A 19,502-nucleotide genomic window follows, 5' to 3' on the forward strand; every position below is an offset into this window, starting at 1 on the left:
TGCCTCTGTCTGCCTCGTTATAGGGATACTTTCATTGAGGGCGAAATATTCAGAAGTTAGAATCAGTTCTGGCAACTAGATTATTACAAGGGATGGAAGGCCTCTCATGTGATAAAAGATTGGAAAAGTGTGGCTTGATTAGCTTACAAAAAAAAGACTCCTCGGAGGAGATCTCATTTACATGTAAAAATATGTGGTCAGAACAAAGAACTGGCACGTGAATTATTCCGTCCAAAGACCATACTGAGGACTAGGGGGCACTCATTACGGGTGGAAGAAAGGCGATTCCGGCAGCTAAATAGAAAGTGTTCTTTGCAGTTAGAGCATTCAGACTATGGAATGCCCGACAATAAGAGCTAGTAATGGCTGACACTAGAACAGCTTTTAAAAAGGGCTGGATGATTTCCTCAATACACATAACCTTACAGGTTATAGTTAAATTAGTGACGAAATGTACAATTGGAGAAAGGCTGAACTTCATAGAATCATAGAATGGTAGAGTTTGAAGGGACCTCCTGGGTCATCTAGTCCAGCCCCCTGCTCAAAGCAGGATTCACTAAATCATCCCAGACAGATGTCTGTCCAGCCTCTGTTTGAAGACTTCCGTGGAAGGAAAACTCGCCACCTCTCATGGCAGCCTGTACCACTCATTGATCACCCTCAATGTCAAAAAGTTTTTCTAATATCTAATCTGTGTCTCCTCCCATTCAGTTTCATCCCATTGCTTCTAGTCTTTCCTTGTGCAAATGAGAATAAAGATGATCCTTCTACAATGTGACAACCCGTGAGATATTTGTAGACAGCTACTAAGTCTCCTCTCCGTTTTCTTTTTTGCAAGCTAAACATTCCCAAATCCTGTAACCGTTCCTCATAGTACTTGGTTTGCAGACCAGTCACCATTCTGGTCGCTCTTCTCTGATCTTGCTCCAGTTTGTTGATGTTTTTTTTTTTTTTAAATTTCTTGCCCATAAGTGGTGACCAGAGATGAGTAGAGGGCAATAACGACTTCGCGTGATTTAGACTGTATACTTCTGTTAATACATCCCAGAATTGTATTTGCCCTTTTTGCTGCTGTATCACACTGTTGACTCATGTTCAGTTTATGATCTATTAGTATACCCAAATCTTTTTCACATGTGCTGTTGCTTAGCCCTGTTTCTCCCATTCTGTATATGCTTTTTTCATTTTTATTGCCCAGATGTAGTACTTTGCATTTTTTTTCTTGTTGAAAATCGTTAGTTAGTTGCTGCCTACTGCTTGGTCTTTTTTCAGCTTATGTAACTGTGACATCTGAATCACATTTCAGTGATTTCCACGGAAGGATGTTGCTGCCTGCAACATCCTTCAGCATGACCGTTTTGGCAGTGGGTCAGTAATGGTGTGGGATGGCATTTCTTTGGAGGGCTGCACAGCCCTCCATGTGCTCGCCAGAAGTAGCCTGACTGCCATTAGGCACCGAGATGAGATCCACAGACTCCTTGTGAGACCATATGCTGGTGCGGTTGGCCCTGGGTTCCTCCTAAAGCAGGACAATCCGAGACCTCATGTGGCTGGAGAGTGTCAGCAGTTCCTGCAAGATGAAGGCATTGAAGCTATGGACTGGCCCGCCCATTCCCCAGACCTGAATCCGATTGAACACATCTGGGACATCATGTCTTGCACCATCCACCAACGTCACGTTGCACCACAGACTGTCCAGGAGTTGGTGGATGCTTTAGTCCAGGTCTGGGAGGATATCCCTCAGGAGACCATCCACCGCCTCATCAGGACCATGCCCAGGCATTGTAGGGAGATCATACAGGCAAGTGGAGGCCACAAACACTACTGAGCATAATTTCCTTGTCTTGAGGCATTTCCACTGAAGTTGGATCAGCTTGTAACTTCATTTTTCACTTTGATTTTGAGCATCATTCCAACTCCAGACCTCCGTGGGATATTAGTTGTGATTTATGTTGATCAGTTTTAGATTTTATTGTTCTCAACACATTCCACTATGTAATGAATGACGATTTACAACTAAATATTTCATTCAGTGATATCTAGGATGTAGGATTTTAGTGTTCCCTTTATTTTTTGAGCAGTGTAGTTAATAAATAACATTTCCCACATATCTACTAAACATCAGCACAATTTTGGAAACATAATTTTTTTAGTTATGACGTTATAAGGGTTAACCCCTTTCTGACATGGGACGTACTATCCCGTCGAGGTGGGGTGGGCCCCCATGACCATGGACGGGATAGTACGTCCAGCGCGATCGGCGGCGCTCACGGGTACCTTACAACACATCTAGATGAGTTCCTTAGGGGGTCTACTTTCCAAAATGGTGTCACTTGTGGGGGGTTTCTACTGTTTAGATACATTAGGGGCTCTGCAAACGCAATGTGACACCTGCAGACCATTCCATCTAAGTCTGCATTCAAATGGCACTCCTTCCCTTCCGAACCCTCCCATGCGCCCAAACAGTGGTTCCCCCCACATATGGTGTATCATCGCACTCAGGACAAATTGGGCAACAAATTTTGGGGTCCACTTTCTCCTGTTACTCTCGGGAAAATACAAAACTGGGGGCTAAAAAAAATAATTTTTGTGGGAAAAAATTTTTGTTTTATTTTTACGGCTCTGCATTATAAACTTCTGTGAAGCACTTGGTGGGTCAAAGTGCTCACCACACCTCTAGATAAGTTCCTTAGGGGATCTACTTTCCAAAATGGTGTCACTTGTGGGGTTTTCAATGTTTAGGCACATCAGTGGCTCTCCAAATGCAACATGGCGTCCCATCTCAATTCCTGTCAATTTTGCATTGAAAAGTCAAACAGCGCTCCTTCCCTTCGGAGCTTTCCCATCCGCCCAAACAGTGGTTTACCCCCACATATGGGTTATCAGCGTACTCACGACAAATTGTACAACCACTCTTTGGGTCCAATTTCTTCTCTTACCCTTGGGAAAATAAAAAATTGGGGGCGGAAAGTTAATTTTTGTGAAAAAATATGATTTTTTATTTTTACGGTTCTACATTATAAACTTCTGTGAAGCACTTGGTGGGTCAAAGTGCTCACCACACATCTAGATAAGTTCCTTAAGGGGTCTGCTTTCCAAAATGGTGTCACTTGTGGGGGGTTTCAATGTTTAGGCACATCAGGGGCTCTCCAAACGAAACATGGCGTCCCATCTCAATTCCAGTCAATTTTGCATTGAAAAGTCAAATGGCGCTCCTTCGCTTCCGAGCTCTGCCATGCGCCCAAACACTGGTTTACCCCCACATGTGGGGTATTGTCGTGCTCAGGACAAATTGTACAACAATGTTTGGGGTCTATTTTCTCCTGTTACCCTTGGTAAAATTAAACAAATTGGAGCTGAATTAAATTTTTTGTGAAAAAAAGTTAAATGTTCATTTTTATTTAAACATTCAAAAAATTCCTGTGAAGCACCAGAAGGGTTAATAAACTTCTTGAATATGGTTTTGAGCACCTTGAGGGGTGTAGTTTTTAGAATGGTGTCACACTTGGGTATTTTCTATCATATAGACCCCTCAAAATGACTTCAAATGAGATGTGGTCCCTAAAAAAAATGGTGTTGTAGAAATGAGAAATTGCTGGTCAACTTTTAACCCTTAGGCTGGGTTCACATTGCGCTAGGTGTGTCCGTCCAACGGACTCGTTTTTAAGTAGTAAAAACGCAATGTAACGCACATACTAACGCGCCCATAGACTTGCATTGTCTAACGCATCATGACGCATCCCTAAATTGGTATGCGTTTGTCACATAACGTTTTTTTTCTGACGGACCTTCAACGCGGCTTGCAGCATTCTCGGGTCCGGCCAAGCTAACGCACTACTAACGGAAGCGTTCATTCTGCCATAGAAGGCTATGGCAAACGCAGTCAGACGCAAATCATGAAAAATTTCCAAATAGGGCCACACGTTTTAATAGCGTTTGAGGGTGGTCACATGTGGTCATGTGACAGGAAATGTGATTTCGGCCATTAAAGGAGGAATATCCCACCCACACATTTAGGTCTACTGCACGTGACAGAGTGTTGCAATAGCTCTCCTGAAATGTAAGTGCATTTCTATATATATATCTCAGTATACATCATGGGAGTCTGTAATGTCCTTCGGATGTGTGTGTACTAAACATGTATTGCTTTGTTGCACACAGATGTCGGATACAGATGTCAGCAGCAGCAGCAGCGTGTCTGCGATTTTTTTCGTCACAGTCGGTAGGCTTGCACTTTAAAAAACCACAATAATGTTGTGTGAAACTCCATTGTATTGAGCTAAGCACGTGAAAAAAATCATGTTTATTGTTTTATTGTGAATAGGAGTCTTCTGAGCCCGAGGCTGCTAGACCTCCCCCCAAAAAACAGGCCAAAACCACAAAGGTACATAGCACACACGTTGAATTTTTCAGGCATAAATTTATTGATCCAATGAATGTTAACATTATTTAATGTTAAAATATTTTTTTTTACATTTTACATACACAATAGGTTGTGGCACACGGAGGGCACAAAAGAAAGAAGGTCCCTAGCCGTCTGTCGTCGCCACAACTGCCAGTGGTAAATATAAAACTAGAAATATTCTATCCAATATTTACCAACAATCTATCTATTCACTTTCTATCTACTATACCTATAAACTATCTATCAACTATCTATCGCTCCATCTATTTGTCTATCTATGTATCTATCTATCTATCTATCTATCTATATATATCTATGTATCTATCTATTTATCTATCTATCAATATCTATCTATCTATATCTATATTTATGTATCTATCAATCTATCTATGTATCTATCTATCTATATCTATGTATCTATCTATCTATATCTATCTATCTATCTCTATGTATCTATATCTATCGATCTATATCTATGTATCTATCTATTGCTATATCTATGTATCTATCTCTGTATATATGAATATGGCCATCCAGTGAAATTGACACTATCAACATAACGTTTTGTGTTTACATAGTCCAAGTCAGCGACCAAAAAAAAAAGGATTGTCGTTGACGAAGAGCCATTGACTATCCACAACGAGACACTGATCAACCTTGTGGAAGCCAACCCCTCCATATGGGACCAGAGCGACAGCTCCCACCATGACATCGTGAAGAACCGGAAGTTGTGGGATCAAATAATCTGTCACTTTGATCCCCGATACATGGAGAAGTCGACAACCTCAAAGAAAAAAATTGGTAAATATTGGTGACGTAACATCGGAAAATGTTAAAAAAAAAAAAATTTCTATCCTATCAACCTATCCACTTGTTGTCTATCTCTCAATTATCAACTATCTGTACACTATATATCTATCTATCTATACACTATTTCTAAACTATTTCTTATCTAACAACTATCTATCTACTATTTATATATCAACTATCGTAGCAAACTATGAACAATTTTTCCTATATCTTAAAACTATCTATCTACTATTTTTATATATATATATTTTTTTTAAATTTAAAGCCGATGCTGTCCATACCCGTTGGAGGTCCATCCGCGATCGCTTTGTCCGTGACTACCGGAACAGTCAGAATGCACCAAGCGGATCAAGTGGCAAACGGGTGACCCCGTATGTGCATTACGACCAACTGCTCTTTCTTCAAAAGACATTGTCTCAGCGCTCGTAAGTACAAATAGGTCTGTGTGCGAGACAAAATTGTTTAAAGGAAAATAATTTTTTTTTTTTTGGGTTACAGCACGATATGCAGTACCGCTGCTCCTAGACCGACAGAGGAACTGGAGCCTTCTCCAGTGGAACCAACGCAACCTGAAGATGTGTCTGGCATCAGCGAGCCACGATCTGCGGATAGAAGCACTGTTGCTGCAGGTGTGAGTGCCCGGTTGCAATCACAGCGTGGACGCAAGCGAGCATCACAAAAAGATGAAGCTGATGCAATTATCGTGGATGGACTCCAACGGGTAGAGGACATGTGTCGCAGTGAGCTCAAAGACCTCAGGCGAGAAATTACCGAGCTGCAAGCACACGAGTCTGTATACTCTGCTAATGAGTGGAAGCTACTTTTCTTATCCTATGCGGCGTCTAAAAATCACTAAAATTGACAAATCTCCGGGCCCGGATGGGATACACCCTCGAGTACTGCAGGCATTAAGTACAGTCATTGATAGACCATTATTTTTAATCTTTAAAGACTCCATAATAACAGGGTCTGTGCCACAGGACTGGCGTATAGCAAATGTGGTGCCAATATTCAAAAAGGGGACAAAAACTGAACTCGGAAATTATAGGCCAGTAAGCTTAACCTCTACTGTGGGTAAAATACTGGAGGGCATTCTAAGGGATGCTATACTGGAGTATCTGAAGAGGAATAACCTCATGACCCAGTATCAGCACGGGTTTACTAGGGACCGTTCATGTCAGACTAATTTGATCAGTTTCTATGAAGAGGTAAGTTCCAGATTGGACCAATGGAACCCAGTGGATGTAGTGTATATGGACTTTTCAAAAGCTTTTGATACGGTGCCACACAAAAGGTTGATACATAAAATGAGAATAATGGGGATAGGGGAAAATATGTGCAAGTGGGTTGAGAGCTGGCTCAGGGATAGGAAACAAAGGGTGGTTATTAATGGAGCACACTCGGACTGGGTAGCGGTTAGCAGTGGGGTACCACAGGGGTCAGTATTGGGCCCTCTTCTTTTTAACATATTTATTAATGACCTTGTAGGGGGCATTCAGAGTAGAATTTCAATATTTGCAGATGACACTAAACTCTGCAGGGTAATCAATACAGAGGAGGACAATTTTATATTACAGGATGATTTATGTAAACTAGAAGCTTGGGCTGATAAATGGCAAATGAGCTTTAATGGGGATAAATGTAAGGTCATGCACTTGGGTAGAAGTAATAAGATGTATAATTATGTGCTTAATTCTAAAACTCTGGGCAAAACCGTCAATGAAAAAGACCTGGGTGTATGGGTGGATGACAAACTTAAATTCAGTGGCCAGTGTCAGGCAGCTGCTACAAAGGCAAATAAAATAATGGGATGCATTAAAAGAGGCATAGATGCTCATGAGGAGAACATAATTTTACCTCTATACAAGTCACTAGTTCGACCACACTTAGAATACTGTGCACAGTTCTGGTCTCCGGTGTTTAAGAAAGACATAGCTGAACTGGAGCGGGTGCAGAGAAGAGCGACCAAGGTTATTAGAGGACTGGGGGGTCTGCAATACCAAGATAGGTTATTACACTTGGGGCTATTTAGTTTGGAAAAACGAAGACTAAGGGGTGATCTTATTTTAATGTATAAATATATGAGGGGACAGTACAAAGACCTTTCTGATGATCTTTTTAATCATAGACCTGAAACAGGGACAAGGGGGCATCCTCTGCGGTTGGAGGAAAAAAGGTTTAAGCATAATAACAGACGCGGATTCTTTACTGTAAGAGCAGTGAGACTATGGAACTCTCTGCCGTATGATGTTGTAATGAGTGATTCATTACTTAAATTTAAGAGGGGACTGGATACCTTTCTGGAAAAGTATAATGTTACAGGGTATATACACTAGAATCCTTGATAGGGCGTTGATCCAGGGAACTAGTCTGATTGCCGTATGTGGAGTCGGGAAGGAATTTTTTTCCCCAATGTGGAGCTTACTCTTTGCACATGGGTTTTTTTTGCCTTCCTCTGGATCAACATGTTAGGTTAGGCTATGGGTTGAACTAGATGGACATATAGTCTTCCTTCAACCTTAATAACTATGTAACTATGTAACTATATGTGCCTGTAGCACAAAATATCCCGGCACATAGAAACCTTATGTTTAGACAAAGACTGAACGAGCTTCTAGAGGAATTTGTGGGCCCCCAGGAACCCGCTCCATCGGGAACAAGAAGAATGGACATGCCGGCCTACAACCCTCAATATAGAGGCCGGGGTGAAACGACCGTGGAACCTCATAGACAATGTAGCAGTCCATCATATAGTTGGGCAGACAATACTCCCGTGCAGTACCAAAGTCTTTAGTACCGTTCACTGTCCCCAGCCAGGTGCAATTACCGTGTTGCAAGTTTTTTTTTTTTGTTATGTTTTTTGTTGTAAATTTCTATTTTCCTTTTTTTTCATCCCTATGGGATATCATATGTTAAACCTGTGTACCAACAGTTTTTTGGTAAAATCCATAAACATTTAGTAAACTGTTTCAAATTTAAGATTCTTGTATGACTTTAACTTTTAACACAACATAACTTTTTACACGACATAAGGTAACTTTTTACACGACATCAGGTTAAACAACTTTTTACACGACATAAGGTAACTTTTTACACGACATCAGGTTAAACAACATAACTTTTTACACTACGTAACTTTTTACACGACATCAGGCTAAACAACATAACTTTTTACACGACATCAGGAAGACTTTAAAATATTTTCACACGTATCTGTCTTGCCATGGAACATGGCCTTCATGTGTGAAGTAATGTGCAAATTGATCACGAATCCTCATTATTTGTGATGTAGACCGAACTGCATTCGATTCAATGCTACTGAGGTTCGACTCACAATCATCGGGGTCTACCACCTGGGGTTCATGTCTCGCCACAAAATTATGCAGACAGATGCACGCCTTCACAACACGGTCCACATCTTCTGGTTGCAGTTGCATGCAGGTTAGTAAAATCCGCCATTTTAATGTCAAAATCCCAAAGGCACACTCCACATATCGTCTAGCCCGGCTCAAGCGATAATTAAAAATGCGCCTGCTGGAGTCTAGACTACGGCTTGAGTAGGGCTTGAAGAGATTTTGTCCTAGTTGGAAGGCCTCATCACCAACTAAAACATAGGGCAAACTTGGGCCTTCGGTCCCCGGAAGAGGTCGTGGTGAGGGTATGTTTAAACTTTGGCTGTACAAACATCGGCCCATGTTGGAGTCTCTGAATACTCTGGAATCGTTAGTCCGGCCATAAGCACCAATATCCACAGCAACAAAACGGTACCTGGCATCCGCAATCGCCATCAATACTATAGAAAAGTATTTCTTATAGTTATAGTAGAGGGAACCGCTATGCGCAGGTTTCTGAATCCGAATGTGCTTTCCGTCCACGGCACCAATACAATTGGGGAAATTAGCCACATCCTCGAACTGTTGGGAAATCGCTAGCCACATTTCTGATGTTGGTGTTGGTAGCACAAGTGGTTGCAAGTTGTTCCAAATGGCATCACAAGTTTCCCGAACCAGTTGACAAATTGTTGACTTCCCAAGTCTAAACTGATAATGCAGTGACGCAAAAGTTTCTCCGGTAGCCAGATATCTGTCGACATTCAAAAACAAAAAGCAAAAAAAATTTGGATTTTAATGATCATCTAAAGGCTAGTTACAATAGAATATACAATTGCTAAATGAACATTAGGCCACACGATACCGAGATCTAGTCTTTGTCAATAGAATGATAAAAAAAATGTATAATTACCTCACAGTCACTACTAAACGTTGCTCCGCACTGATGCTTTCACGAAAAGTGCTGCGATGATGATGTATCTCATCCTTCACATGTGAGAGAAGAACATCAAAGGTCTCAATGGACATCCGTAGATAGCGTTGGAATTTGAAGGGATGATCCCGAAGCTGCACATACAGGGTGTGAAAGGCACCTTATGTACTCCGCAAGAAATTCACTTCGTGGATCCAATATCTCCTTTGCGAACTACGCTTTCTCTGCCGAAGTAGCAACCGCATCAAGCGAAATCTGACGAGCTCAGACACAAACATCTTGCTAGCAGAAGTTCACTCAATGCTTTCAAAATGGAGAATGAGTCTGTGCCCACACCCGACAATGACAAAAGGGAAAAAAAAAAAAAAGAACAACTTTATTGACAGTGACAAACGCAGACAAACGGATACTTCGTAAACGGACATCAAAATAAAAAAACGCGATCACATGCGTTAACGCTAGCGTTACCGTGACGACGAATTTCACATTTTTGCTCCTTTTCTGTACATGCGTTTAACGCATCCGTTTAACGCCATGTACTTGACGCAATGTGAACCTAGCCTTATAACTCCCTAACAAAAAAAAATTTTGGTTTCAAAATTGTGCTGATGTAAAGTAGACATGTGGGAAATGTTACTTATTAAGTATTTTGTGTGACATATCTCTGTGATTTAATTGCATAAAAATTCAAAGTTGGAAAATTGCGAAATTTTCATAATTTTCGCCAAATTTCCGTTTTTTTCACAAATAAACGCAGGTACTATCAAAGAATTTTTACCATTGTCATGAAGTACAATATGTCACGAGAAAACAATGTCAGAATCACTGGGATCCGTTGAAGCGTTCCAGAGTTATAACCTCACAAAGGGACAGTGGTCAGAATTGTAAAAATTGGCCCGGTCATTAACGTGCAAACCACCCTTGGGGGTAAAGGGGTTAAAAATTGACCAGAAATTTCTCATTTTTCCAACAAAAGTTACCTAACCATTTTTTTTAGGGACCACCACATTTGAATTGAGTTTGGGGGTCAATATAACAGACAATACGCAAAAGTGACACCATTCTAAAAACTGCACGCCTTAAGGTGCTCAAAACCACATTCAAGTAGTTTATTAACCCTTCAGGTGCTTCACGAGAACTAAATCAATGTGGAAGGAAAAAATTACCATTTTATTTTTTTCACATAAAAATTTACTTTGGATCCAAACTTTGTTTTCACAAGGGTATCTGGAGAAAATGGACCACGAAATTTGTTATGCAATTTCTCCTGAGTACACAGATACCCCGTGTGTGAGGGAAAGCCACTGTTCGGGCTCATGGCAGGGCTCAGAAGGGAGAGCATAGTTTCACTTTTTGAACCCAAAATTGGCAGGAATCAATGGTGGGCGGCATGTAGTGTTTGTAGACTCTCTGATTTATGTCGACAGTAGAAACCCTCCAATTCTAACTCCAACCCTAACACAGCCCTAACCCCAGCACCACAGCCCTAAGGCCAGAACCCCATCCTTAAGCCCCAGCCGTAACTCTAGCCCCAACCCTAACCCTAATGGAAAAATGGGAAAAAAATACTTTTTATTTTATTATTTTTACCTAACAAAGGGGGGTTTGATATACTAGTTTTTTTTATTCTGATCACTTTGATAGGGTCTATCACGGTGATTAAATTGAACCAATAGGAAAAATCTCCTTTTGTTGCCGGCTGGCAGATCTCGGAGGGTGCACTGTCATTTTCTTCCCAGACAGAAGCCGAAAACCAGTCTGGTGCCGGCGCTTCCAAAAATTATGTTGTGTGCTAAAAATAGCTTGTTAAAATCAAGAAGAGTTAGTTAATTAAGTGGAGTATTGGTGTTGATAGCAAACCCCCCCTTTCCCTTTGTTTAAAAAAAAAAAAAAAAGCTTTTTAAGACATGACTATCTATCCAGTATGGTTGTATAATTTACCTGATGAAGAATTTTGCTCTTTACAAGCCGAAACGCTTTCGTTTTTATTTGATATTTGTAGAATATAAAGCTTTTTTACAAGCTATTTTAGCACACGACATAATTTTCGGAAGCACTGGCACCAGACTTGTTTTCTACTTCCTTACACTTTCACCTGCGGATGATTGATGATCGCCTCGTGGACCAGGAGCTGTGCAGCAGACCGAGTAATCAGGACATTGGTTGGGATCCCCCCAGTGTCATTATGCTGTTTCCTCAACCCTATTCTGGTGAGTGCATCAGCTTTGCACTTTTATTTGTGATATTTTTAATATTGCGATTAGATCCTGCTCGGTGTTGTCCTTTTAAAATTCCCTATCCTCAGGGTATTTAATGAAAATTTTCTTCCTGGAAGATACTGTCGTGGGCCGTGTGACCGAATCTGAGAGTCCAGGGACTTTTTTTGCAGTTGAAGTTTTTTCGTGAATAACGGCGATCGCAACACTGGGGATGGTAAAAACAGACCCAAATCATGTTCTCTGGGGTTTCAGATACCCCCAGTAGCCGAGAACCTGGAGATTTTCCAACTCTGGGGGTCGCTTTAGCCTTATTACGCATCGCCGTTAAAAAGTGGCGCTGAGGGACAAGTGCCATTAACTGCTGCTGTTAAATGGAGAATCTACGGTCGTTAAGGGGTGAATACATTTTACAGCTCTCAAATGAAATCTGCTTTTCTCCAGTACAGATAAATAACAGTCCTTTCTTCAGGCATAATGAAACAAAGTAAAGTATTACACTCACCAATCTCAGTGTTCCAGGTAGTAGCAGCTTAAGCAGTTTTAAACATGTTGACCAAACAATCATCTCCAGCACAATTTCACTCTGCTGAGCTAACTCAGCTGCAGTTATTAATCCTGTAAGCCCCAGGCTGGAATATGCATTTCCTGTTAAAGACTATTTTGGTTCCTCCTAAATCGCAGACCCAAAATCCAGTCATTAAAACTTTCTCATTTTAGGCTGGTTTCACATTTGCGTTTTTTGCCGCAGTGTTTGTACCGCATATAAACGCATGCATCGTGTTTTCCTATATTTAACATTAAAAACGCATTCGTTTTTTTTGTTCGTGTTTTGCCGCGTTTGACGACGCATGCGTCGTTTCGTTGCTTGCGTCTTGGCGCGGAAATCCAACATGTAGTAATTTCTAGAGGCGTCTATTTGCCGCCAAGAAACGCATGCGTTCGATTGCGCAAGGTTTGCGTAAAAAAACGCATTGCTGTCAATGTAAACGCATGCGTTTTTAAGCACATGCGTTTGGTTGCGTTTTTGAACGCATGCGTTTCAATTGAGAAAAACAAGTCTAGACATTGATAAGCCACCCCCCACCATCAAGGTGATTAAAGGTACCGTCACACTGGACGATATCGCTAGCGATCCGTGACGTTGCAGCGTCCTGGCTAGCGATATCGTCCAGTGTGACAGGCAGCAGCGATCAGGCCACTGCTGTGATATCGCTGGTCGGGGCAGAAAGGCCAGAACTTTGTTTCGTCGCTGGCTCTCCCGCTGACATCGCTGAATCGGCGTGTGTGACGCCGATTCAGCGATGTCTTCGCTGGTAACCAGGGTAAACATCGGGTTACTAAGCGCAGGGCCACGCTTAGTAACCCGATGTTTACCCTGGTTACCATCGTTAAAGTAAAAAAAAAAAAAAAAAACACTACATACTTACCTACCGCTGTCTGTCCCCGGCGCTCTGCTTCTCTGCTCTGGCTGTCAGCGCCGGGCAGCCGGAAAGCACAGCGGTGACGTCACCGCTCTGCTTTCCGGCCGCTGTGCTCACAGCCAGAGCAGAGAAGCAGAGCGCCGAGGACAGACAGTGGTAGGTAAGTATGTAGTGTTTGTTTTTTTTACTTTAACGATGGTAACCAGGGTAAACATCGGGTTACTAAGCGCGGCCCTGCGCTTAGTAACCCGATGTTTACCCTGGTTACCGGCATCGTTGGTCGCTGGAGAGCTGTCTGTGTGACAGCTCTCCAGCGACCAAACCGACGCTGCAGCGATCCGGATCGTTGTCGGTATCGCTGCAGCGTCGCTTAGTGTGACGGTACCTTAAGGGATCCTAGCCCTAACCATAACCCTAATAGGAAAATGGAAATAAATACATTTTTTTAATTTTTCCCTAACTAAGGAGTTGATGAAGGGGGTTTGATTTCTATTTATAGGGGGGTTTTCTAGTGGATTTTTATGATTGGCAGCTGTCACACACTAAAAGACGCTTTTTATTCCAAAAAATATTTTTTGCGTTACCACATTTTGAGACCTCCAATTTTTCCATTTTTTGGTCCACAGAGTCATGTGAGGTCTTGTTTTTTGCGGGACGAGTTGACATTTTTATTGGTAACCTTTTCGGGCACGTGACATTTTTGATCGCTTTTTATTCCGATTTTTGTGAAGCAGAATGAACAAAAACCAGCTAATCATGAATTTCTTTTGGGGGGCCATTATACTGTTCCGCGTTTCGTCATAATACACGCCCTCTGTAGTCCCATTGGCGGTGTCTGGTTATCTTGATTTTTCTCTTGTGAAATTTCTCATCATGCGCACCAAAAACACAAACGCAGGAAAAAAAGCATGTATCTAAAAAACGCTGCGTTTGTACGCGTTTACATGCGTTTTTTCCACCACTTGCGGATGCGTTTTAAACGCTGCAGATTTAAACGCAAATGTGAAACTAGCCTAACCTAATGTTACTGGTACAGACTTTACATTACTGAGAGTAGTAATGTAAAGTAGTACAGAGTAGTAGTAATAATAATATTAGCAAATCCCCCCAATTAGAAATGTAGAATAGTTCTTCTAATTCATTATGTCGCTTACCCCATGCGCAGGGCATTGCAGTAGCTTAGGTAGCAATGGTTGCAACCACTAACGAAATGTTACCAACATGGTCGCAACCATGGATACCCAAGCTACTGAAATGCCCTGTACATGAGGCAAGTGGCATCGCTTATCAGAAGAACTATACTACATTTCTAATCAGAGGTATTTGCTAATATTGTTATTGCTCATACGTATTATAATTTTTATAGCAAATTGCTGCACTATTTAAGTGCATATTTTGCTATGAGCTCATTTAAGACTTGTCACATACTACAGTATTTAGTTGACCGCAATCTGTCCTGACCCCTCTATATACATGCATGCAAGCGTTCATGGAAGATATACAGTGGCTTTTGAAATTATTCACCCCTATGCTTTTTACCTATTTTGTTACATTGCAACCTGTGTTTAAATATTTTTGGATTCCGATTTGTGTGATGCATCAGCACTAAGTAGAACAAGTTGAACTGAAGTGGGAAACATATAAGCATCAATTAACCCCTTCTCGACGTGTGACGCCACGTAGGCGTCATGAAAGTCGGTGCCAATCCGACCTGTGACGCCTATGTGGCGTCATGGAGGGATCGTGTCTCTGCAGATCGGGTGAAAGGGTTAAGTCCAATTTCACCCGATCTGCAGGGACAGGGTGAGTGTTACTTCAGCCCAGGTGGGGTGGCTTCACCCCCCTTGGCTACGATCACTCTGATTGGCTGTTTCCCTTTCAACAGCCAATCAATGCGATTTGTAATATTTCACCTATGAAAACTGGTGAAATATTACAATCCAGCCATGGCCGATGCTGCAATATCATCGGACATGGCTGGAAACCCTGATCTGCCACCGATCTCCTCCCCAGTCCTCCGTCCTGTGCTCCGCTCCCCTCCGTCCTCCTGTCCCCTCCCCCGTCCTCCTGTCCGCTCCTCCGTGCTCCGATCCCACTCCCGTGCTCCGATCCCCCCCTCATACTTACCAAGCCTCGCGGTGTCCGTCCATCTTCTCCATAGGCGCCGCCATCTTCCAAAATGCCGGCCGGAAGATTCGTTCTGGGTACATTTTGATCACTGTGATAAAACCTATCACAGTGTTGAAAATAAAAAAAAATAGTAAATGAACCCCCTCTTTATCACCCCATAGGTAGGGACAATAATAAAATAAAGAAAATATATTTACTTTTATTTTTCCACTAGGGTTAGAGTTAGGGTTAGAATTAAGCTATGTGCACACGGTGCCAATTTGGCTGCGGATCCGCGGCGGATTGGACGCTGCGGATTCGTAGCAGTTTTCCATCAGGTTTACAGTACTATGTACACCTATGGAAAACCAAATCCGCTGTTCCCATGGTGCTATGTAAACCTATGGAAAACAAATCCGCTGTTCCCATGGAGCGGAAAATACCGCGCGGAAACGCTGCATTGTATTTTCTGCAGCATGTCAATTCTTTGTGCGGATTTCGCAGCGTTTTACACCTGTTCCTCAATAGGAATCTGCAGGTGAAATCCGCACAAAAAACACTGTAAATCCGCGGTAAATCCGCAGGTAAAACGCAGTGCCTTTTACCTGTGGATTTTTCAGAAATGGTGCGGAAAAATCTCACACGAATCCGCAATGTGGTTACATAGCCTTGGGGTTAGGGTTGGAATTAGAGCTAGGGTTGGAAATAGGGTTAAGATTAGGCTTGTGGTTAGGGTTAGGGGTGGGTTGGGGTTGGGGTTAGGGTTGGGATTAGGGTTAGGATTAGGGTTGGGATTAGGGTTAGGATTAGGGTTGGGATTAGGGTTGGGATTAGGGTTGGGATTAGGGTCAGGGGTGTGTTGGGGTTAGGGTTGTGGTTAGGGGTGTGTTGGGGTTAGGGTTGTAATTAGGGTTATGGCTAGAGTTGGGATTAGGGTTAGGGATGTGTTGGGGTTAGTGTTGGAGTTAGAATTGAGGAGTTTCCACTGTTTAGGCACATCAGAGGTCTCCAAACGCAACATGGCGCCACCATTGATTCCAGCCAATCTTGCGTTCAAAAAGTCAAATGGTGCTCCCTCCCTTCCGAGCCCCGACGTGTGCCCAAACAGTGGCTTACCCCCACATATGGTGTACCACCATACTCAGGACAAGCTGGGCAACAACTATTAAGGTCCAATTTCTCCTGTTACCCTTGCAAAAACATAATTTTTGAGGAAAGAAAAATGATTTTTTATTTTCACGGCTCTGCATTGTAAACTTCTGTGAAGCACTTGGGGGTTCAAAGTGTTCACCACACATCTAGATAAGTTCTTTGGGGGGTCTAGTTTCCAAAATGGGGTCAATTGTGGGGAGTTTCTACTGTTTTGGCACATCAGGGGCTCTGCAAACGTAACATGATGCCCGGAGACCATTCCATCAAAGTCTGCAGTCCAAAACGTCACTACTTCCCTTCCGAGCCCCGACGTGTGCCCAAACAGTGGTTCCCTCCCTATATGGGGTATCAGCGTACTTAGGACAAGCTGGACAACAACTTTTGGGGTCCAATTTCTTCTGTTACTGTTGTGAAAATAAAAAATTGCGGGCTAAAAAATAATTTTTGAGAAAAGAAAAGTGATTTTTTATTTTCACGGCTCTGCGTTATAAACTTCTGTGAAGCACTTGAGGGTTTATAGTGGTCACTAGGGTTGAGCGAAACGGATCGTTCATTTTCAAAAGTCGCCGACTTTTGGCAAAGTCGGGTTTCATGAAACCCGACCCGATCCCTGTGTGGGGTCAGCCATGCGGTATGCGACTTTCGCGCCAAAGTCGCGTTTCGTATGACGCGCTTGGCACCATTTTTTTCAGCCAATGAAGGGGCGTGGGCAGAGTGATGACATAGGTCTTAGGGGCGTGGACGCCTATCGCCATGTTGTCGCTTGTGCGATGTAGCGATTTGCACTGTGTAACACCAGCTTTTCAGTTCAGGGACGGACGGAGGGGAGAGAGAGAGAGAGAGAGAAAAAAAAAAAAAAAAATCCCATTGCCTTTGCATTGGGTTTCGTGTTTCGGTCGATCCTCGACTTTTCGCCATAATCGGCCGATTTCACTCGACTCGACTTTTGCGATAGTCGGGTTTCGCGAAACCCGGCTCGACCCTAAAAAAGTCAAGGTCGCTCAACCCTAGTGGTCACCGTACATCTATATTAGTTCCATAGGAGGTCTAGTTTCCAAAATGGGGTCACATGTGGGGGAGCTCCAATGTTTAGGCACACAGGGGCTCTCCAAACGCGACATGGTGTCCGCTAACGATTGTAGCTAATTTTTCATTCTAAAAGTCACGGCGCTCCTTCCTTCCGAGCCCTGCCGTGTGCCCAAACAGTGGTTTACCCCCACATGTGAGGTATCGGTGTACTCCGGAGAAATTGTCCAATAAATATTAGGATCCATTTTATCCTGTTGCCCATGTGGAAATGACCAAATTGAGGCTAAAATAAATTTTTTGTGAAAAAAAAAAGTACTTTTTTATTTTTACGGATCAATTTGTGAAGCACCTTGGGGTTCAAAGTGCTCACTATGCATCTAGATAAGTTCCTTGGGGGGTCTAGTCTCCAAAATGGGGTAACTTGTGGGGGAGCTCCAATCTTTAGGTACACAGGGGCTCTCCAAACGCGACATGGTGTCCGCTAAAGATTGGAGCCAATTTTTCATTGAAAAAGTCAAATGGCACTCCTTCCCTTCCGAGCCCTGTTGTGCGCCCAAACAGTGGTTCCCCCCACATATGGGGTATCGGCGTACTCAGGACAAATTGTACAATAACTTTTGTGGTCCAGTTTCTCTTTTTACCCTTGGGAAAATAAAAAAATTGTTGCTAAAAGATAATTTTTGTGACTAAAAAGTTAAATGTTAATTTTTTCCTTCCATGTTGCTTCTGCTGCTGTGAAGCACCTGAAGGGTTAATAAACTTTTTGAATGTGGTTTTGAGCACCTTGAGGGGTGCAGTTTTTAGAATGGTGTAACTTTTGGGTATTTTCAGCCATATAGACCCCTCAAACTGACTTCAAATGTGAGGTGGTCCCTAAAAAAATGGTGTTGTAAAAATGAGAAATCGCTGGTCAAATTTTAACCCTTATAACTTCCTAGCAAAAAAAATTTTGTTTCCAAAATTGTGCTGATGTAAAGTAGACATGTGGGAAATGTTATTTATTAACTATTTTGTGTCACATAACTGTCTCGTTTAACAGAATAAAAATTCAAAATTTAAAAATTGCAAAATTTTTGCTAAATTTCCATTTTTTTCACACATAAACGCAAAAATTATTGACCTAAAATTTACCACTAACATGAAGCCTTGTATGTCACGAAAAATCTCAGAACCGCTAGGATCCGTTGAAGCATTCCTGAGTTATTACCTCATAAAGGGACACTGGTCAGAATGGCAAAAAAACCCTTTTTGACCTTAGACGTACTATCCCGTCGAGGTGCCCTGGGCCTATCTGACCCTCGACGGGATAGTACGTCATATGCGATCGGCAGCGCTCACGGGGGGATCGCCGCCGATCGCGGCCGGGTGTCAGCTGCCTATCGCAGCTGACATCCGGCACTATGTGCCAGGAGCAGTCACGGACCGCCCCCGGCACATTAACCCCCAGCACACCGCGATCAAACATGATCGCGATGTGCCGGCGGTATAGGGAAGCGTCGCGCAGGGAGGGGGCTCCCTGCTGGCTTCCCTGAGCCCCCCGCAGCAACGCGATGTGATCGCATTGCTGCGAGGGTCTCCTACCTCCTTCCTCGCTGCAGGCCCCGGATCCATGATGGCCGCGGCATCTGGGTCTTGCAGGGAGGGAGGTGGCTTCACAGAGCCTGCTCAGAGCAGGCACTGTGAAGCCTGCAGTGCTGCATGTCAGATCGGTGATCTGACAGAGTGCTGTGCAAACTGTCAGATCATCGATCTGTGATGTCCCCCCCTGGGATAAAGTAAAAAAAAAAATTTCCAAATGTGTAAAAAAAATTAAAAAAAATATTCCTAAATAATGAAAAAAAAAATATTATTCCCATAAATACATTTCTTTATCTAAATAATAAAAAAAAACAATAAAAGTACACATTTAGTATCGCCGCGTCCGTAACGACCCCACCTATAAAACTGGCCCACTAGTTAACCCCTTCAGTAAACACCGTAAGAAAAAAAAAAAAAAACGAGGCAAAAAACAACGCTTTATTATCATACCGCCGAACAAAAAGTGGAATAACACGCGATCAAAAAGACATATAAATAACCATGATATCGCTGAAA

General features: G+C 42.5%; 2 protein-coding genes across 8 annotated transcripts in view; both read left to right on the forward strand.

The window, feature by feature from the left end:
- DCAF6 (DDB1 and CUL4 associated factor 6) overlaps positions 1–19,502 on the forward strand; it is a 600,095-nt gene that overhangs the window by 285,843 nt on the left and 294,750 nt on the right. The gene's annotated exons all lie outside the window — the stretch shown is intronic.
- LOC138669835 (uncharacterized) lies at positions 3,940–6,637 on the forward strand. Its single transcript, XM_069756626.1, has 7 exons — positions 3,940–4,060; positions 4,162–4,222; positions 4,325–4,384; positions 4,493–4,561; positions 4,984–5,206; positions 5,481–5,640; positions 5,714–6,637. The coding sequence occupies exons 2-7, from the start codon at positions 4,175–4,177 to the stop codon at positions 6,069–6,071; spliced, it is 918 nt and encodes a 305-aa protein (XP_069612727.1). The 5' UTR covers positions 3,940–4,060; positions 4,162–4,174; the 3' UTR covers positions 6,072–6,637.

Source organism: Ranitomeya imitator, chromosome 3 (genome assembly GCF_032444005.1).
Source record: "Ranitomeya imitator isolate aRanImi1 chromosome 3, aRanImi1.pri, whole genome shotgun sequence".
Classification (NCBI taxonomy): Eukaryota; Metazoa; Chordata; class Amphibia; order Anura; family Dendrobatidae; genus Ranitomeya; species Ranitomeya imitator.

Excerpts from the sequence above, each read along its gene's own strand:
- LOC138669835 (XM_069756626.1), top strand. The coding sequence starts at position 4,175 with ATGTCAGCAGCAGCAGCAGCGTGTCTGCGATTTTTTTCGTCACAGTCG. Across the intron at positions 4,562-4,983 it reads CGTCGCCACAACTGCCAGTG|TCCAAGTCAGCGACCAAAAA; the intron begins GTAAATATAAAA and ends GTGTTTACATAG. Across the intron at positions 5,641-5,713 it reads AAGACATTGTCTCAGCGCTC|CACGATATGCAGTACCGCTG; the intron begins GTAAGTACAAAT and ends TTTGGGTTACAG.